The sequence below is a fragment of the Lissotriton helveticus genome, chromosome 2_1 (assembly GCF_964261635.1).
Source record: "Lissotriton helveticus chromosome 2_1, aLisHel1.1, whole genome shotgun sequence".
Taxonomy (NCBI): Eukaryota; Metazoa; Chordata; class Amphibia; order Caudata; family Salamandridae; genus Lissotriton; species Lissotriton helveticus.
This window is the reverse complement of record NC_136059.1, coordinates 97,906,357-97,928,335: the sequence shown is the minus strand read 5'-3', so window position 1 is coordinate 97,928,335 and position 21,979 is coordinate 97,906,357. Positions and strand designations below refer to the sequence as shown.

At 46.4% G+C, this 21,979-nt stretch overlaps 1 protein-coding gene across 1 annotated transcript in view; it reads right to left on the bottom strand.

Annotated features, from left to right (window-relative positions):
- The window catches only part of HSPA12B (heat shock protein family A (Hsp70) member 12B), a 220,093-nt gene that overhangs the window by 34,424 nt on the left and 163,690 nt on the right, over positions 1-21,979 (bottom strand). The window contains exons 9-10 of the mRNA XM_078674545.1: positions 7,222-7,326; positions 187-445 (exon numbers count right to left, since the gene is read on the bottom strand). Coding sequence (XP_078530671.1) covers positions 187-445; positions 7,222-7,326 — 364 coding nt within the window. The remainder of the gene's footprint in view (positions 1-186; positions 446-7,221; positions 7,327-21,979) is intronic.

The following is a 21,979-nucleotide window of genomic DNA, read 5'->3' as shown; positions in this document are numbered from 1 at the left end:
ACATCAGAGTAGCGAGGCTGAGGAGGAGCAAAGGAGTTCAGCATAGTTATGGATGTGCTGTAGCCCAATTAGTTCTACCATTCTCAACAATCACACCTAGTTTTTCACAACTGAGGCACTTTACAATCATACCAGCGTACATTCAGTCATGCACTCATCATGGTCAAGGGCTACCATGAACATTACCTGCTCTTCTTCAGGGCCGTTTCCACGTTCTGGCCTTTGTGTCTCCGATAAAAGTCAATGAACGAGAAAGGCAGCGACACGTTGAGGTGGGTGGAGCGATGCGGGGCAGCTGTCCTCTTGCGGGCTTCGAAGGCGATCATGAGGTCCACCCAGGCTGCCGGACGCTTCGCTTTGAAGGTTGCGATGAAGTCCTCCCCAAAGATTTGACACAACATTTTTTCAAAGGCCAGATCCACTCCAACAGCACCGTGGGGGCCTCCTGAGGTGGACACACAAAACAAAGCCTTATATCAAAAACGGATTGTCTGTTTTCATTTGTTTTTCGTCTAAAGCGCTAGCATACCCCCAGAGGCATCTTGGCGCTACCGGAAATTATTTCATTTGATCCAGAACATTAAGGGCCTCAAGGTTCTATCTTGAGCCCCACCATATTTAACATTTATATGGCCCCTTTGGCGAAGGTCGCGGAGGCATTTGGAGCCCGGGTCATTTCATACGCTGACGACACCCAGCTCCTGTTTACCTGCAGGAAGGGAGAGGTTTTTGACGGCGGCAGAATCAGAGACTGTCTGAGTGCAGTCTTTGCATGGTTTCAGCACCAGAGCCTGAAATGCAACTCGGATAAGTCCGAGTTGCTTTTTTTTTTGGCTGCGCCCCTGACCCTGGTTGGAAGTCATGGTGGCCCCCTGATATGTTTCCACCTGAGAAACCCTCCTCCCAAGTAAAAAACCTGGGAGTGGTGTTCGACGACAGTCTTTCCTTCCGTCCACACATCACGGGTTTAGCGGGGAAATGCTTCGGCATCCTCAAGATGGTGAGGAAATTTCTCCCACTGCTTTCCTTACAATATCGTAAGAATATTGTTCAAGCGCTTGTGGGATCGCGTTTAGATTACGCCAACGCACTTTTTGCCGGACTGCCCAAATATCTGGTGTCCAGATTGCAAACTGTGCAAAATTCAGCGGCCAGAGCCATTTTTGGCCTTCCACGGAGAGTTAGCGCCTCTCTGTTGCGCGGTAGGCTGCATTGGCTATCAATGCCTTGCAGAATTAGGTTTAAAGTCCTCACGTTGGCGTTTAAAGCCCTCCACTCCACCGGCCCGGCTTACCTCAGGAAGCGTATTTCTTTCTACGTTCCCCGGAGGAATCTGAGATCTGCTGACCTGGCTAAAGTGGAGGTACCAGTGATCAAACGTGTGCGGATGGGAGGCCGGTCTTTCCAGTTCATGGCGGCCAGTCTTTGGAATGAGCTCCCTCTTTCGCTCCGCAAGGCTAATAATCTTCTGGCCTTTAGGAAGGAGCTAAAGACGGTCCTTTTCTCCGCTTAAACCACTCGTCTACAGTGTCTCCGCCTTTGGGTCTTCTTGGTTATGTTCAGGCCTCTTTGCCAAAGCGCCGGGACACCCGTTCTGGGTAGCCGTGCGCTCAAAAAGTGCTGTTTTAACATAACATAACATAACATAACATTTATGGGTTTTTGGCATAGGACAGCAAAGCAAGTCCACTTGCTGCGCTGCCCTATGTCAAAGTCAAAGGGCAGGGATGCACCGTATTTGTCCAATATGGTGCATTCGGCCCTTTCCCCATATGCTGGCGCCATTTTGATAGCCAGCACCAACGCAGGCACCCTTGTACTATGGTGCAAGGGTGCCTGTGTCGTCGCCAGGATTGCTTTTGTGCAGGACGAGGCACTTTCCTGCACTAAAACAATCCAAAGACCCGTTTTCCTCTTTCCACGTGTGCTGCAGAATGCAGCACACATGGAATTAGGAAAAAAACTAGGAGAAATAAAGGTATTTCTCTTTGCCGAACACATATGGTTTTGGCGCATCCCTAGGGGTACATGGTCTTTTAAATCTGGGAATGCATCAAAATCCATGGGTGTTGCGTGGGAACACCCACTGCAAAGCCTATGGAATGCATCACGAGCGTAGTGTAAGGCAACACAGAGATTTACGCTGCCTTGCCTTACCCTATATCTATGAGGCCACTCAAAGCCCCAAAAAGTGGCTTTGTGTGGTGTCATAGATATGATTTCAAGGTTTCCCCACCAGAGCATCACAAAAGTGACGCTACGGTGGAGCAAAGGGGTCATAAATATGTCCCTACGTGCTTAATTGCTTATGGGCCTCATTTATGGGGTTTGGGCATAGGGGAGTGCAGCAAGTCGCCTTGCATCTCCGCCCTAGGTCAACGTGAAAGGGCAGGAATGCATCGTATTAATTTAATACGGTGCATTCCTGTCTTTTCTCCCCTTTGCTAGCGCTGTTTCAGAAGCCTAGTGCAAACACAGGCACCCTCGCACCATGGGGCAAGGGTGCCTGGGTTGTTGGCAGGGTCGTTTATGGGCAGGAAGGGGCACCTTCTTGTACAAAAACAACCCATAGAGAAGTTTTTCTCCTTCTATGCCTGCTGCAGAGTGCAGCACACATAGAAAGAAGAACAAATGGGGAGAAATATATATATTTCTCCTTGTTATGCCTGCCTTGGGCGGTGTAAGATTCTGACGCAATCCCAGGTTTACGAGTCCTTGTGAATCTGGGGATGCTCAAAACCCATGCGATTTGCGTGAGAACACCCTCTCTCCACCCATGGATCGCCTCCCTTGCACAGGCTAAAGTGATGCAGCGATTTGCGCTGCGTTGCGTTACTTGAGATATATGAGGTCACTTGAATCCATGCAACGTGGCCTTGTGGGGCTTCATAAATCTGACTCACAGTCTTGCGTCATGCATGTACCACTGTGTGTGGTGCAGACATGATGCAAGGCTCTTGTAAATACGCCCGACGTGTCAAAGAGGTAGATCTAGATTTTATGTCAAAGTTGTCTTTATTGTTTTCCAAATAGGCATATAATACAATAAAGCACCAGGCACCATTCCCCCAGAGTACCCAATAGCTATTTCAATTGTACAGTTTTCGTAAAATGGAACTGACCAATTTCTAGAGTCAAATATATTGCCCATAATAGAAGAGAGCTTTGATGGCTTCTTTAAAGTTTAGTGAGTTATGTTTCAGACGCAGGGTCAAAGGTAGATGGCTCCCTTGGACTGTAGCAGGCACCGGAAAGAGACCTCCCACTTCATCTATTTTGGGGGCTTGTAACAAACCCTATTCATCTGTAGGAGGTCATTTAAAGCATTCTGATAATAACGCAAGTCCCTGGTTGCTTATGGATTTGTGAACAATGCACAGTGCGTTAAACCCATTGTTGAGAGGGCCGCCAGTGCAGCGAAGGCCATGCAGGTGGAATAGGATATGTAAACAGTTTACTCTTGTTATGCAGTGTACTGGTGTCCATGGCAACAGCTGATGCGCAGAACTAGCATGTGATTTTGTTTGCGTCAGTGCACACTGCTGCTGGGGCATCCCAAGGCTGCCCGGCAGCCAGTTTATTCAGGATCACATGCCGTGCGCTGGCAGTCATTCAAACATGCAACACTCCGGGGATCGCAGCCCTGGCCAAGGTCTAAAATTGGCATGGCGATCACTGTATGTGGGAGGGGCTTAAAGGAAGTGGGCAGAGAATCAACTTTGAATTGAGGTGGGAGATGAAAGTGTTAGGCAGCAGGAAATGCAAGTATTTTAAGTGCTGAGGAGCACAAGGTGAGTCTACGCTGCTGAGATCAGCCTGCAGTCCTCAGCTCACACGTGTGCATCCTGGCAGGGAAACGCCGTTAAAAAGTGATATTGATAGGGCATTTTTACAGGGCATTAAAAGTTCTCAGGTAAAACACTTTGGGCCTCATTTATGAGAAATGACGCATCGCTGCGTGAAAGCAGCGATGCGTCACTTCTCAGTGCGCACTCCTAGCGGCATTCCTGATGCGTCATATTTAATGTATGACGCATCATGTCGCAAGGAGTTACAGATACTTCAGTATTTCTGACGTATCTGTAAGCGCAAAAGTGACGCATTGCTGGAGTGTGTCACAAAAGTGACGCAACTCCAGCAATGCGTCCTTTCACATGGGGCAGGTCCCATGTGAAAGGGCCTGCGTCAGTCTTACGCCTGCTGTGAGGCAGGCGCAAGATTTTGACGCAACGGCGTCCTAAAAGTGACGCAGTGAAATCTCATAGATTTCACTGCGTCATTTCAACGACCCTTCCTTGCGTCAATACGCTCCCTTGCATAATTTATACCTGGTGCAGGTATAATGTGGCGCAGGGGTTTACAAAGTGACGCATCTACCTAGATGCGTCACTTTGTAAATATGGCGCAACAAGGCGCATTTTTTACGCCACTGGTGCGTCACAAAAAGTGACGCACCGGCGACGTAAAAGTGATGCACAGCCTCATAAATGAGGCCCTTTGGATAAAATCACTCATTGCGTTTGGAAGGAAGCTTAGTGGGTTATGGTTATACACTTTGCTGCTATCTGTGTGGTACCTACAGATCAGGGTTTCGCACCCTGGCAGTTTTAAGCCTGATAATCTAAGCACGGTTAAATCATATAAAGCCAACATTTTTTATTTGGGAACATTTATAAACAGTACGACTGAGGTTTTAAGCAGCATGTAAAAAAAGTTAGCAGTTGTATTTATATAACAAATTTAAAAATTCAAGTCGTTAGATTATGCATATAAATAACATAATAATATATGTATTTGTAAAGCACACGTTCACCCAGGGGTCTCTTGGCGCTGAATAACAGATGTTCATTGTTACTCAACTCTATGGTACTCGTTTTATCGACCTCAGATGGACCCGCAGTGATCTGAACCTGTGACCATGAGGGCAAACACAGGCCGCCGCAGCACTGAGAAATGTAACACTTCAATACAGCCTGTAGTATTTTTCCTGAACACTAGGAGGCAACAGCGTATCATACAAAAATCAAGGTGTATATTTACTATTTGGGAACTGAGAATCCATCCCAAATTTGACCGCAGTAAAAGACTGATATGTCGAAGCGGCGGGCACACAGTCCACACTGAGGTGGCAGCGCCCAACGAGGGCTGCCATCTCGTGCACCTTGACAACTTCAGTGTTTACTAAAGATAATATTGGAAGCACTTTATTGGCTTAAACGGATACAGCTGCTCACCAAAACCTCCATTCGTTATGTCATACTGTATATCTGTATTTATTTATTTCTTATAGCGCTCTGTTGCCGAAAGGAAACAAGCAGCGCTATGCAAAAAAAAATCCTGAATAAATAAATATAATTCGCGACTTTTTTATGCGCCTCCCGCTGATGTTTGTGGATGAGTACAAATGTCGTGGGCTTCTATCGTCCTGCCAAAACTCTAACCTACACCTTAAAATAGGCAGTTTATCGCGCTATATATGACATATATGTGTGTGTGTGTAGCTCATTTGGTGGCTTACAAAGCTTCAGACAAAGGAAAACAACACTTTTCATGCATATTTGGAGTAAATGTGGATGACTCTGAGGAAAAGGCAGCCGTCAAAGTACGAATTACCAAAGAATGTAGTTGTTTTAAAGAGAAGCAAGTTATTGTTGTCGCTATTACCTAATGCAATAGTACTCAAGTTATCGACCTCTGAAAGATGAAAGGACGAGCCTACCCCGGACTAGAGACAAAGCTAGGAAGGAGTGTGTGTTTTTCAGTGATCGCAGCAGAATGAGCCCACTGGGCTGTATTGGTAGATTGGTGTTCAGTTCTCTCACACTTCAGAAAAAGATCGAAGAAATAAACTGTCGCAGTGCACACCAAGAAGCCAGGGGCCTTATTTATGAAGGCCTTGCGCCACCGGTGCGTCACTTTTTCCCATGTTAAAAGTGACGCACCGGCGGCGCAAGGCTTTCATAAATAAGGCCACAGATATGTATCTGCGAGCGGAAGTAGATTGAACAGTTGTAAAGTACCCTATGGTGTATCAGACTTCAAAGTCTCCTCTGGTGTGAGTTTCTCAATGAACCTTTATTTGGCGTTCCAGGCATGTGAAGAAAGAAGCCTTTAGCAAGTTCTACACCTGCGTTAGCTGCCTGCTTGATGGAACCAGGTAAGACGTTTTTGTGAGGCCTGGGTCAAAATCTTTGGGATCCTCCAAATGTCACAAACACCAAAGTCGAAGTAAAATAAAACCAGAGGGGCATATTTACAAGAAAGTGACGCAGCTCAGCACCAAAAACCATTTGGCTGCACCACGCTACGTCACTTTCAAAGCACAGGGATGGGTCATATTTACAACAACATGTCGCATCCTTGTGCTTTCCCCTGCGCTGGTGCACAATTAGCTGCCATGCACCAAAGAAGGCACCCTGGCGCCATAGTGCAAGGGTATCTGAGTTTTAGGGGAGATTATTTTTGTGCAAGAAGGGGCACCTTTGTGAGGTGTTTTGCCTCTTTCTATGTGTGCGCAGAATGCAGCATGTGTAGAACGAGGAAAAATCGAGGTGAAATATAAGTATTTCTTCTTGTTGCGCGTCCGTACGCCTCCCCTGGGGAGGCCGAGGATTCCGACGCATTCCCAGGTTTAGAAAATGTTGTAAATCTGGGAATGCAGCAGAATCCACGGGTGTTGCGTGGGAACACCCACAGCAACACCCATGGCACGCCCCTTTCACACAAAGTGATGCATGAATAGAGGCCATATTTACAAGGCCTCAAAAGCACGCAGGGTGACTTTACGTGACCTTGTAAATATAAAGCACCACACTGCACCGCCTGCGCGTCAAATAAAGGGACGCACCGGAGGCAAAGAGAAAGTACATCAACTGCAGGATCTGGCGGCATCTAGTGATTTTATCCATTGCATTCCTCATCATTCATGAACAAGCTTCCTTCGAAGCTGATAGACTTTGCAGGACAAGCAGGGCCCCGAAGAAGCCTGGGGCCTGGGGAATAATGCTTAGTACCCTTTGTGAGTGGTAAAGCAGATGGACACTTTCTTTGTTAGCCGCTCAGTCCCAATGAACTCTAAAACACGCTCTGAGGACAGGATTTAGTGGACTCTGTATCAGCAGAAGCAATTCTGTAATGCATTTCTGCACATGCTCCCTTGAAACTGTGTGACACTTATTATATGCTCTTATAAGGGACCCTGCAGAGGGGTCGTCGCCTCACCTGAGGCCTTGTATAGCTCCTTCAGGGTCCCTCGAGGCTGCTCTATCTGATGGACGGTCAGGTCCACGGTGCCTCCTCCGCAGTCCGCAACGATGTACCGGTCACCTGTAAGGCAAGGCGCAGCAGTCAGGATTCAAGAAAATACACAGTACTTCATCTCAAGTGGGCGTGGCCACGCAATGCCACTGATGCGCTTGTCCATCTGTCATATACTCTATGGCCAGTGTACCCTATGGATTTATTTATGGTGATACAGGGGGCACTGTGTAGGTCTGGGATTATAAGTAATCAACTGAAAGATTAAATTCACTAGAAAAGGCTCATCTGTATATACACAAAACATACTTAGTACAAGTTTAAGAGCCATCATCTATAGATTATGCAAGACCCAACTTTCAATTCAAGCAGGTGTGACCCCTGCTATTCCTTATTTTGTTAACTGACCTATTAGTACATGGGCTCGTCGCTAAGTCCGATTTCATTGGCAAAAAGTTTGTGCACAATGTGCAATGACCTTTTGTGAACAAAATCTTCAGACATTCGGCCCCCAGTTTTAACAGTGGTGATGTCAGCTGCTTTGGTGTTAGAGACAAGGGATTGAACAGAAAAGCAGGGTTCAAATGGACTCATATCTCACCTTGTACTTATACAGACACATCATTCACACTACAATCAGACAGACACGACACAAGCCCTGCACTCACACACCCCTCACTCATTGTACACACTCCCTTAATACACTCTCACTCACTACTCACCGTGAATTTACTTTGTAGTCACACACCATGTACCCTGCACTCTTACACCACACCCTCTGTGCTCATCAACTCCTCACCTTGCACTCAGCAACCACTCACCTTGCCCTCACCCACCTCTCGCCCTGCACCTAGACACCACTCACCATTCACCCACGCACTGCTAAAACACCATTATTGCTGTCCGTTAACTCTGCACTTGCACATCTTTCATTCTGCACTACCAAACCGCACCCTGCACTCACACAGCACGTATGCTGACTGCTCACCCTGCAGTCATACATCACTTGACCGGCACACTCACACCACTCACCCTGCACTCAGACACCACTCAACCTGCACACTCAACCCGCACTCCTGCACTGCTTACTCTGCACTCCAACATCGCTCACCCTGAACTCTGACATCGCTCACCCTACACTCAGCTACCACTCACCATGCACTCAGACACTCTCACGCAGCACTGACACACAGGTCAACCTGCACCCACACACCTCTTACAATGCACTCACAATACCACTAACACGTCATTCACACAGACTGCGCACCTGACACTCACACAATTGTCTCCCTCTATACTCACACACCAATGGCCCTGCACACTCACACCAATTACTCTGCATACTCAGACACTGCACTCCATGCACTCACAAACACGCTGCAATCATACAATATATACACCTCTGATCTTCCACTCCTCACTCACTATGCACACACTAACAACACTTACCTTCACACTCATACACTGCTCAACTTACACTCAGGCACCACTCACCATGAACACACAACACTCTGCACTCCTCAACTGCTCACATACCTTTTGCTCTGCTCTCTCATACCCCACACCATGCTTACACACTGTTCATTCAGCTCTCACTCAGAAACCGCTCACTTTGTAGTCAAACACCACTCACTCTAAAGTACAAACCTTTCATCCTTCACTTAGGCACCACTCACACACCACCTACCTAACGGTCACAACCACTCACCCTGCACACTCATGCTCTGCTTACCCTGCACACGCATGCTCTACTTACCCTGCACACGCGTGCTCTACTTACCTTGCATACTCACATACTGCTCACCCTGTACTGAGCCACCAGTCACCCTACATGCTCTCACACCACTCATCACACACACGCACACGTGCACACCCACACTGCACTCACTCTGTACTGATGCACCAATCACCCTGTACTCATGTACCGCTTACCCTGTACTCACACACCGCTCACCCTGCTCACACGCACACTGTTCAATTTACACTCATGCACCGCTCATTCTGCAATCAGACATTGCTCACCCTGCACTTGGACACTTTTCACTCTTCTGCACTTGGACATCGCTCACTCTGCACTGAAGCAACACTCGCCCTGCACTCATGCAGCACTCACCTAACAATCGCGCCTCACTCACCAACTGAGGAGAGGTGAACTATTGCTGAAGGCACTTAGAGCATGTCCCGGGCAAAGCAGCACATCAAAACCCATGAGGGACCACCGCTACAGGCAGTGCGTTCAGACCAGTCAAGACCAGACCTGCAGTGCAGTGTCCCGCTCCCACAAGGAAACCACTGGCATACAGTCAAAAGATGACAAATGTGCAAAAAAAGTACAGTTGGCAAAACAATCTAGAACCCTTCCTAGAGCGGCATGACAAGGATTCTAAAAGATCTTCTACTCAGAGGGTTTGTCATAGGAGGTAACAAACACCAAAATCCCTGCCTACCATGGCAATCTGTGGAATTCCCTGTGACAAAATGCCTGTCTACAAGCTTTAATACAGTGTAATGATGATCTGCCCTTTAAGGCCTATTGGCTTGAACATAGGCTTCTGGCCTGCTGCTGTTGTAGTAACAGTTCACAATAAACCAACAGGTGTATTACCTTGATCAGTGGTTTGTCACCATAAACGTACATACAGATAAAAGAAATCCCCCTGCAGAGGAGAGTTACTCTGCCGGGGTTTTTATTTATTATTTTTTATTTTTTAAACGTATAAAGCGCACAGCTACCCCCGACGGGGGTGTCCCGGCACTAGTGGCAAGCGGCAGATGAGGAACAAGACAGGATCTAAGGGTTGGAAAACAGCCAGGTCTTTAATGAACGCCGGGGTTGTCTGACTCCTAACACGCCTTATATGAATGAGCGTAACTCATTGTAGCGGGGCATGAGAGACACCTGCCTGTTGTCCTTCTCTTCCAAGAGGAAATGTTTTGTACAATCTTCTTGTGCTTAGCAGATATACCTGAGAGTGGCCTCCCTTAAAAATGGGGTTCATTACAATAGAAGAGACTTGTAATCGAATGTAATCCAGTGGTGATGGAATAAAAACAATTACAAAATGGTCATGACATGGGAAAGACAAATATGCCCAGATGAACACAAGGAAACACCATGCAGTGTTCAGTAACCAGTGCTCTATGAAAGAATGTGCTGTGACGTCAAATACTGCGCTGAAGTCTAGAAGCATAAGTGGTTGTGAGGTTGTTCTCAGCTAAATGAGAAGTACAAACAGATGAAGGCAGTGTTTGAAGTTTTGTACACACGGGCCCTGACTCACAAAGGGCCTCCACATACATGGCGGAGGCTCCGCAGTAGTGGGGGAGACTCCACTCTTGGGGCAGAATCCCCCCAATGAGAATTCTCACTGCAGAGATCCCGCCCCGAGTGCGGGGACTCCGTCACGAATGCAGCTTCCTCTGCCACGAGTGCGGAGACCCACACAACTGCGGGGCTTACACCACGAGTGCGGAGACCCACACAACTGCGTGCGTACACCACGAGTGCGGAGACCTACACAACTGTGGGGCGTACACCACGAGCGCGGAGACCCACACAACTGCGGGGCGTACACCACGAGTGCGGAGACCCTTTGTGAATCAGGCCCATGGTGTGAGAGGTGCTCACAATCAGTGAGGTTTTAGTGTACCCTTCTGCTCTTTCTTTCTACCTGGTGCCTCCTGGGTGCTTTCCTGAGCTCTGTAACCACTCACCATCATCCCCTACAGCTTCTGTCTTTGGGAGACTTCTACTTATGGCCTTAGTATTTGGGAGCACTGTGATAGCATAAGGAAATTAGTAGGATAAACTTACATAAAAGGGAACATGAAGTGACTGTAATCTGTTTATTAATTGAAGTGGCTAACACCCAAACTCCCAGGATATAAGAACACTAGAGGTGATGGCATTGGGATTCCAGTCCAGTGGTGCAGGCTTATTCAAGAGTGACTGGTCATCTGCATTTGGGATAGCGTATGCCTGCCACACACGGTGTAGGGTACGCCGCCATGCATATCTGTCCTTTTGGAAAAAACTGTTGCTACCGTGCGACCTCTTCCATGACATGTATGTATAGGTATGCAATAGCTCCCTTTCATTCGGATTAGGTTTTCCCAGCTGGACACTTCCCGCGTTACTCATTGCTGCCTTTGAATGAGGCCTTATCCTGGAGTTTGTTGAAGGCAATCAACATCTACACCATGACAAGTTTGAACTGGCCTGACCGTGGACCCTATGCTGGGGTAGTGTGAAGACTAAAGGACTGGATTTGTTTGAGACCTTACATTTTCAAAAAAACCTTTACTTCTGTGAGTTCATGTTTCCTCCCTTTGCCCCAAAAGGGGCATACATTCTGAAACTTAGACCAAAGTTGTACAACATTGGAGAAGTGGAGAAGTGTGGCTCAATGGTTAGAGCGGCAGACCCTGATGCAGAGGCCTGGCCCGGGACCAGGGTTCAATTCCTGCCTTGGCTGGTCTTGGCGGATCTTGGGCTCATAATTCCTCGGACCTGATTTCTCGCCTCGGTGCCTACTCTAAGCATGGGTCCCACGCTGCAACTCTGGGCAATAGCTTGCTTAGTCTCAACAACGGCCCTCTACAGCGCTAGGGATGCCTGGTTGCACCCTGGGGATACCCAGGAGTGGACATTTCATGGGGAAAAACCAGGAAGGGTTCCCGAGCGGTATGAGTACAGCGCCAGGACACTCAGGACACTCAGGAGTATTTGGACATCCTGGGGACTTTGCACCAGCTGAGAAAAAATTCAGGTCCAGGAACTGAATCTCTGCTGGGCTGTAGTTCTTGTGGCCTGGAGACAAGCCTGGCCTCTTGGAAGGAACTTTGTTTCTGTGTCCCAGCTAACTTGGCGTGAAAGATTTTGAGTGCATAACAACATCTACAGGAAATAACACTGCCCAAGAGAGACAAGATAGCTCCAGCCAAATTGGCCTAAAGGAGAAGACTACACATCGCCTGGACATGGAGCAGCGATAGTTATGGTGGTCCTAGAATACGAGTGGTAAACAACAGCACCCAATACGATAATGTATGTATACTTGTTGGAGAGTTACACCTGGTGCAGGTCATCAGGTTACTGTTAAACTTCAGCTCAGCTTTTCCCAAACTGTGGGTGGCGACCCACTGATGCGCTCCCCGATTTTTGGTGAGTGGAGAAAGTTCGTGCAATAACTAAAGATGCCTTTTAATTCTGTATTTATCTTGACACATTTGCTGTGCTTCAAAGACAGAGGTCAAACGTCAGGCTGTGTCTTCTGACAAATTGTTGCTTATTCTTTTAGGGTGGGAGTTGGTGTTTACTTTTCTTTCTCTGACTGCAAAGTGTAAGTAAATTATGTGATAATCTTGCTGGAGTACAGGGAGCGTGAAAGGAATGGCAGTTGGATGCCAGTTTTTGGCAACTCACAACAAAATGTAAATACCTGTAAAAGAACTGTATGCATTCAGCTGTTAGGAAAACAAAAATGAAGCACAATTTGTTTGTAATTTTGGAGTGTAATTCTAAAGTTTGCTGAAGGGTGCTGGAAACATAGATTTTAATAGGATCAAAACAAATCAAGACACTTTACTTGGCGATGAACAAATGACAAACATTCACCAAAACCCAATTTCCACACATTATTATTTGTGTGCTGTGTAGGTTTATCAGTAAAACCGTGTGTATATCTGTACAAATTTAGTGACCATTTCAAAGGAAAATGTGTGCTGTCTGTAAATGACAATGCGCTACAAGATTCTTTATTACATTAAAAAATCGCCCACCTATGTCTATTAATGGTAGACGAGTCACGAAAATGTGTCAATCTAAAACTTGGTTTTTGGTGCTAAAAAGTTTGGGAAGCACTACTGTGGCTACATCTCATCCGGAAGGCCCAAAATGGCTGTGACCGACTGAGGATGCTGGTGGGAAGTGATTTAGCAACGAGCTACAAAATGGTGAAATGGCATCGTCTTTAAACAGCACAATGTTCACAAACAAATAAATACATTTGGTATGGGCTTCGTCTTTTGGTGTGGCACTGTGACTGGCATATGCACTGTGATCATCTATAATGCCATGGGGCATATTACCAAGCTATAGCGATAATTATCGCAAAGCTTGGTTAGCGGGCATTTAAATATCGCCGCGCTCCGACGATTTTTATCACTTAGGAGCCTTGATATTATCAAGGTTTATCTCCTAAGCGATAAAAACCGTCCAAAATGCATGAATATCGCTGAAAAGTCAGCGATATTCATGCATTAGCGAGCAAATGCTCTTAGCCATGTTATCTACCTACCATTGGATAACATGGCTAAGAACTGCTCTGGGGAGGCGTTAGCTTTTGGAGATAATCGCGCTTAGCGCGATTATTTCCAAAAGTTGGTAATAGGGGATAGCGATGTTAGCGACTATTTCCAGTCGCTAACATCTTGGCACGCCCACTCTGCATGTCATTAGCGATAATCATCGCTGACATGCAGAGTGGGCCCCTAAATGCCCGCTATCGCCTATTGGAGGGTGCAGGGCGCTACCTTCTTCCGGGTTCTTCCCGGGGCCGGGCAGTGATTGGTCTAGAGTGTGGGAGGCCGTGCTGATCGCTAGCACGGACCCTACAAAACTCTGACGATGCCTATCACGCGCAGCGCCCGCGCCGACCCCGCGCCGAAGACACGCCTAAGACCAGCCCGTCTGTGCCCGCCCGGGCCAGGACGGGGCACGGGGCAGAGGGCTATGCCTCCAAAGCCAGGCCTATACAGGTATTGTCCCCTGACCAGATAAGGCTCTGCGCCCTATACTAAATGACAACTGTACTTTACTTGACATCCCGTACACGGGAACAGCCATCTGCCCTCATTGCAGTTGCACTATCACATCCTTCCAACCCTATCCCCCTCGCAGAACTAGGCATAGTAAGTTACTCAAACAGCCCTCTCCTACTGACGAAATTTGTTTGTTTTACAGTATAAACTGTCGTTCCCTGCCCATGCACAGGTTAGACATTTTTTACTTATTAGTGGATGATAAACCTAGCGCATTATTTCTCACAGAAACCTGGTTGCATGCAGGCTCTGGCCCTGACGTTGCTACGGCCCTTCCCCCCAATTATGCGATTGTTAGGATGGACAGAACTCGCAAAACGGGGGTGGAATTGCTATTGCATATAACAAAAAATATACATGCACGCTCGAGCCACTAGTAATCCCGGAGTGTGAAGCTGCATTTTTTTAAATCTGTCTGAATCCCAACTTCACATTTTCTGGCATTCTTATGTACCGGCCTCCCGGAAACGGCACTAAATGGGCTATTGAACTGGCCAATTACATCACCCCTTTTCTTTTGGCGTCAAAAAACTTCACTATTATTGGAGACTTAAATCTTCATCTAGAAGACAAATCAAATACGACTTGTACCAATCTGTTAGAAGATCTTACAGCACTAAATATCTTGCTCCTAAATTCAGGACCTACCCATAAGGCAGGAGATTTACTGGACCCACTACTGTCGAACCTCCCACAACTTATCTGGAAGGATACCACTCCTGTGTGCTGGTCTGATCATTTTTTAATTAAATTTACTCTCAAACCACTCACTACTCCCACTGACCATAATATGTTACCGGCCTCACTAAGGAAAAATTGGAAATCCCTGGATATCTCTAAACTTAACATGAAACTCAGTATGAACCCGCCCAAAAAGAACCAAACCATGGAAAGCATTGCGTTGCCACCCAACTATGGCTTACCAATGCGGCCGAGTCCTGTCTACCCACTCCCAATTCCAAGGGCAATATACATCGCCCCCCCACCCCATGGTTTAATGACTCACTTAAAGAGCAAAAAAACTGATGTAAGGCTCTTGAAAGAGCATGGCGCAAAGACTTTGACCCTGACAAAAAAACTAGGTACCATGCAGCCAGAAACCTCTACCATACCGCATGTAAAAAAGCACGTGCCGCGTATGTAGCCAATACCATCACGGGAGCTGTAAACAAAGCTAAAACTTTGTTTAACACGGTCAAAGATCTTGCGGGTGCACAGACTACAGCTCCATCACGCCCTTTAAATGAGAAGCAATGTCAGGTCCTAGCCCAATTTTTCTCTGATAAAATCGATAAATTAATCATTGAGATAGATAAGAACAATCGTGACACCACTGTAATGGACAAATGGGAGTATACTCTGACCATAAATCAAACCCTACAAAAATGGCCGCCCATTACAATCGATACTCTTATCTCCCTCATGAAGTCGATTAGATCTGGCTCTCCACAGGATCCCATTCCTATCAATATAATAAAATTATTGGACACGCCCGCCCTTGAAATTATTGCAGACACTTTAAATTCATCTCTAGAGTTGGCCACAGTTCCTACCCTATGGAAACATGCCATAGTGACCCCACTGTTGAAAAAACCTACAGCAGATCCGGAACAATTGGCCAACTATAGGCCCATCTCACTCCTCCCAGCTTTTTCCAAATGTCTGGAAAGACATGTACACTCAGCCCTTACTCTTTTTTCAGATGAAAACGCCCTTCTCCACCCTACCCAGTCAGGATTCCGAGCAGGTTTCTCCACAGAGACTGCCCTATTGGGAGTCTCTGAAACCATCAGGAAACTCCTTGACGACGGTCATACGGTTGCGCTTATTCTACTCGACCTAAGCGCAGCCTTTGACACTGTGTCGCATAAAAGGCTACTCACCAGGCTTGAAAAAAATGGAATCTGTGGAATTGCCCTGCAATGGATTAGATCATTCCTGAGCCAACGTACATACCAAATAGCATCGGCCGCTGCATGCTCTGGACATTTCAACTCCCCTCATGGAGTACCACAGGGCTCCATCCTCAGCCCGCTCTTTTTCAATCTATATCTTAGACCCTTAGCAGATCTAGTGGAAAAAGCGGGACTCACCTTTATGACGTATGCAGACGACTCACAAATTGTTTTTTCATTGTCTGAAGCCCAATCATCATCTTCGTCCTCTCTTAAAGATGGTCTCCTAAACATCTTCAACTGGATGACAACTAACCAGTTGAAATTAAATGGAGACAAGACAGAGATCATCCTCCTGGGCAAACAGCCAGAGCTCTGGAGTACATCACACTGGCCTGCCCAGATGGGTGATCTTCCAAAACCAGTGCCTCATGCAAGAAATTTGGGAGTAATTCTGGACAATACACTGTCCATGAAGCAACAGGCTTGCAAAGTAGTGGGTCTCTGCTTCACCATCATAAAATGGCTCAAGAAGATCCTGTGGATGCTGCCTATCCCCATGCAAAAAACAGTAGTCAATGCCTTAATTACATCTCGGCTTGACTCCGGGAACATCTTGTATCTGGGGGCAAACAAGGCAGTTATAAAAAGATTGCAGCTGGTACAAAATACGGCTGCCCGACTCCATTGCCATATACCTAAAAATACCAGCGTGTCCCCCCACTTGCGTGAACTGCACTGGTTGAGGGTGGAAAACCGTATTAGATTTAAGGCTTTAAACTACATGTTTAAAATCAAAGCAGGTACCACTCCTAAATACCTTCAGACACTAGTTCATCCCTATATCCCAACAAGAAACCTACGGTCTCAATCAGCTGGAAAGTTCTGTGTACCTAGATTTAAGCTTTCCAGGATGGGAGGAAGATCCTTTGCCCATCAGGGTCCCACTATCTGGAACTCACTACCACTTCACATACGAAAGGAGGGAAGTCTCTCCAGGTTCCGTAAAGAGATAAAGACCTGGTTGTTCGATCAGTAACCTTGAACGACCTCTGCTATATTATTACATCCTTGATGTTGTGTTCTTAGGCGCCGGGAAACCCTTTTTGGGTAGCTGTCTGCGCCATATAAGTTTAAAAAAAATAAAAAATAAAATAAATAAAATAAAATTAGCTGCCGCTAACTGGTGTTAGTGACAGCTAGGGAATAGGGCGATAAAATTATCGCCGCTTTAGTGGCAATTTTTCCCGCTAAAGCGGCGATATTGCCCTTGGTAATATGCCCCCATGTTTCTAATGAATGCAGCAGAAAAACGATACAAGTAGGGTGTGCTTTACACAGAAGGGAACATGAAGAGACTTTAATCTGCTTATTAATTGAAGTGGGCTAATGCTAATGTGGATTTCTGTTACAGCTAAAACAAAGGTTTCAGGAAATTATTTGTGTGAATACCGGCTGGGCTTGGCTAATGATTACTTATTATTTATTTCTAAAAAACAATGGAATTAAATTCTACTCAGATGAATTCCCAGTAGTTGTGCAAAGACGGCAAACCTGGTACTCTGCATATTTTGTATAGTTTCCTCAGGTTTTTGTTTTTTTCACTTTCCCCCTGAATTTAGATGTGAGAGAAAAACATTTTAGGAAAATAATTTTCCTGACAAAATTATTTTGCACAGTAATTGCCCAGTCTTTTTTTGTCTGCAGAAGATTTCTAATGCAAACCTACGCTTGGTTATTTTTCTCCTCCTTTTACTTTTATTTTTAACTTTGCAAACTTCCTGACCTTCAAGAAGGATGCAAAGTTTTTAAAAACCTTCATGTTTGTATGCAGGAAAAACCTTAGCATAACTTTCTGTGGGTGCACAACCAGTCAATGATGTTTGGCATCTCTTGTAAAAGTTTATTTTAACTCCAAGGTGGGTGGTGTTGAGATGACACTCTTCTAGGGCCCATCTGGAGCCTCCCTGATTGCCTTAGTCAAGCCTTGCCTTAGCCTCGAGCTTGCTCCGGCCAGACATTGCTTCTGCACAAAGTTCACTGGTTGAAAGGCCCACTGCATGTAAAATCTTGGCCCCATTCCAACACCAGCCAGTTGGCCTAACGGCTAGGGCGGTCGACCTCGAATCAGGGGAACCGGGTTCTAGTCTCGGCAATGACACTGAACATCCTGTGATTCTGGGCAAGTCACTTAATCTCCCTGTGCCTAACAAAACAAAACAAATTAAAAAAAATGAATGTGTCATGTAATACAACTGGTGCTATGTAAAGCGCTCTGATACCCGATTCGGGTCAAGTTGGTGCTATATAAAACTCTGTAAAATAAAAAAAAATGTTAAAATATATATGATCAGCTGCATAACACTGGACTGCCGAGCAGAGGTTCAATGCCGTGGAAGGCTCTAGAACCAGACTGTCTGCAACTTCAGCAAACTGCCTAAGGCCTGAGTTATTGAGACTGACTTTTGACTAAACCACCGAACTGGTAGTGAGTGAGAAACATGCCCCTCAAACGACTGACTCCTGCTACGTCAGAGTTATGGCCTCTATATCTGGCGCTTTGAAGTAACTATAAGACAACGCAGCACTATATAAAATTGCTAAATAAATAAACATATTATTTGGATGCATAAAGGCTGTAAAGTCAAGCTGCGCATTCGGCCGTGGACTGAACAACGGAGGATTTTTCCATCTCTTGATAAAATTCTATATTTTGAAGGCAGATGCCTGAAAGAATGCCCGGCCAGCAGGCAGGGCCACCAGGTACTGTCTGGAGCTGCAAACACTTAGCGCCGCCCATCAAAAGCAGATGTGTGCATCTGGAGGTCAACGTTTATTGGAATTGGCACAGCAGGGCAATCATCCGTTACTGATTGGAGAATGATTTAGGGGTCAGAGGGCAGATTTGCTGGCTCGCAGCTGGGACTTCAATCCAGAAAGTAAACACCCTGCAGAGTGACAGGTCAATGAAAAGCAAGGGGTTGCCAAAGCGAGGCCGCCCAGCTGAACCGAGGTACTTCCGGTTCAAGGCGCATGAGCAGGTCTTGGAGAAAAAACATTTTCTCCTGACTGGGAAAGGGCAACCCTCCACATGCTGCCTCCTTATGTCCCTGCTTCACATTTCATCTGTGTTCTTGTGTTACTGGAAATATTCTAGCCTGTTCCAGCTCCACCCAGAGCAGTGTGTTTTTTTATTGGGTGTGGGTTTCTGTTAGAATAAAACAAAGGTTTCAGTCAAATTATTTGTGTGAATACCGGCAGGGCTTGGCTACTGATAACTTATTTGAATAGTTTAAAAAACTTTTTTTTACAAGGTTTGGCTTTCCGCTGGCGACATGCGGTAATGTCTACAATAGCACAACACCCCGGAAGAAATTAGGCCGGTGCGGTCTAAAAGTGAAGCAGTGACCACAGACCTAGGTGCTGTTATCTTGCACAACCCTTCCTTTGATTTTTAATTTATTTCTTTGAGAAGGTGTTAATCTGTTTTTGTTAGTTAACATAATGGCCAGGTTTCATCAACCCAGTGGCGGCTCCTCCGCTAAGGTGGAGGGGTTTCGCCCCACTACTCTTCAGCAGTTAAGAAAGGAAAAAATAAAATGATAACGTTATATTATTATCATTTCATTCTGTTCTCCTGCTGCAGCAGCTTTGCGTGAGGGGGCGGGGTGGGGCTGCAGAGCAGAGGAGGAGTGGTTTGCCAACTCATAAGTGCGCAATGACGGTTTGGTCGGCCCTTTCGGGCCTGATTCCCGATTCCCACATTTTATGAGGCCACGCCCCCATGCAAACGAGGGAACGCTCTCTCATGACAGCACCGATGCAACATATGCGCCAGAGCTATCTGCATTACAGAAGGGGACGCCCAGCGTCTGCGGCTCCTTCTGTAATTCCATTGTGCCCTAGGGGCGCTCAAAGCAGCGCACACCCCCTTTGCGCCTCCGGGACACAATGTATAATACAAGCCCTGATAGGCATCAGGTTGGAGCCATGTGTATAAATGTATTTGTGTATATGGTATTTCTATAGCATAAACATGGCCACAAGGCAACGGTGCACGCGGCATGGTCAAACATGAGCATAAAGTAAGTAAGTTATAGGAAAGGAAGCCGGGTTGTGGATGGTTAATGCATTGTCATGAAAAGCTCTTTAAAGAGATGCGTCTTCAACTCTTTCCTAAATTGGAGCAGCATTGAGGCCGTCCTGATGGTTATGAGGATGTTGTTCCAGATACGGGGTGCATAAACGGAAATGGCCTGGTGTCTGATGGTACCTTGGCTGCCGGGGGGTGCCAAGAACCATCAGAGATGGTGAGTGTGCCTGTAAGATAAGCAGGGATGCTGGTTGTGATGACTTTGTAAAGGATGCAGCTAGTTTTGAAGATGGTGCAGGGCTGACGGCATTCCATTGGGAGAGGGGTGATGTGATCATATTTCTTCAGGGCCTGGATGAGATGTGCTGCAGTGTATATGCTGTCCCTAAGGTGTGTCTGTGCGATATCAGGAAGACCACGGAGTATGGCATTACCACCATTTCAAACACAAAGAGATGATGGACGGAGCGCTGAAACTTTTCAGACACCCATCCCCAGTCACAGATCTGGGTTGAGTCCATCATCTTTCTTTAGCTCACTTTGCCACCCAGTTCAGACCCAGCCATATGCAAATCAGTCTTGACCCTGTACCTCATCGGAACAGTCCAGCCCGAACTGCCAAGCCAGGCCTTCCCAGAACCGGAAAGAAGCATCCTATGACCGCTTTTGGGGTAACACCCTTCATCAGCCAGGCTCGTTTGAATCTAGTGGCCAAGGGAACAAGGGACGCACGTCTGGGCATACGATGGATTTAGGCCCTGATCGCTGTACTGGGTGAATGTATGACATTGACTGCATTCTGTCCATCAATTGTTGTTTTTGCATTTGTCACCCTGAGTGGGACAGGTATGCCCAGACGTGGGTCCCGTGCTCTCCATGCCACTGGAGTCAAGCTAATCTGGCTGATGAGGGGTGAAACCCCGAAACCGGTCCTAGGATGCTTGTTTCCAGTCCAGGGAGGACCTGGCCATTCAGTTCGAGCTGGACTGTTCCCATGAGGCACAGGGTCAAGGCTGATTTGCATATGGCCATGTTTGAACTGGGGTGGTGTGGAGTGCAAAAAAACGATGGATTAAGGCCCAGATCTATGTACTGAGGTGAATGTATGACATTGTTCTGCATTCTGTCCACTGTCCATCCATTGTTCTTTTTGCAATTACCACCATTTCAGACACAAGAGCAGGAGAGATTGAACAGCAACTCTGAACTCACTTTCTGGAAGAAACGGTTTCACTTTGTTTTGAAGAGCGAGCTGGTACCAGGCAACCTTAGATTTTTTGGCAGTGTGCCAGAACTTCCCTGACGTTGATTAAATTCTAAACAATAAGTGCAGGGCCTGGAGTTTTTCTCCGGAGCTCACCACTGGTGCTGCCAAATGCCAGGGATACCGAATACCAAAGCGATCTATTCTTGCTTGCAGCTCATGCCTCTCTCTTCCACCACTTTACTTTCTGTCTCTTTATTTCACTACTGCAGGTTCTTATTCGTCCCTGGTTTTTCCCTTGGTTCCTGTTTCCTTGTCTTTGTCTTCCTGTTTCTTTCTCTTTCTGAAGTCACTCCCTTTCTCCTGGTACAGGTGACGAAAAATAAGTGCTGGTGCCCAAACATGAGCAGCGGTGCCCACCACCTGCACAAATTAAGCACTGACAGAATGTGCATATATTTAGTGCAAGCAAGTTGCACATTTTATATCCCTATACACAGCAAACCTTTACGTTTGTTTAGCTTCAAGGCACACTTCCCCTCTGGACACAATAAAAGCAGTTCTTCCCAATCGTGAACAGCGTAGGGGAGTATTTACCATGTTTCCAATGTTTTCCAACGTTCAACATTCCAGGCTTGACTCAATAATTACACGGTGGTTCATTCAAGTGCGGTTTGGGAATTACTCAGCAGTGAACTGAAGCAACTA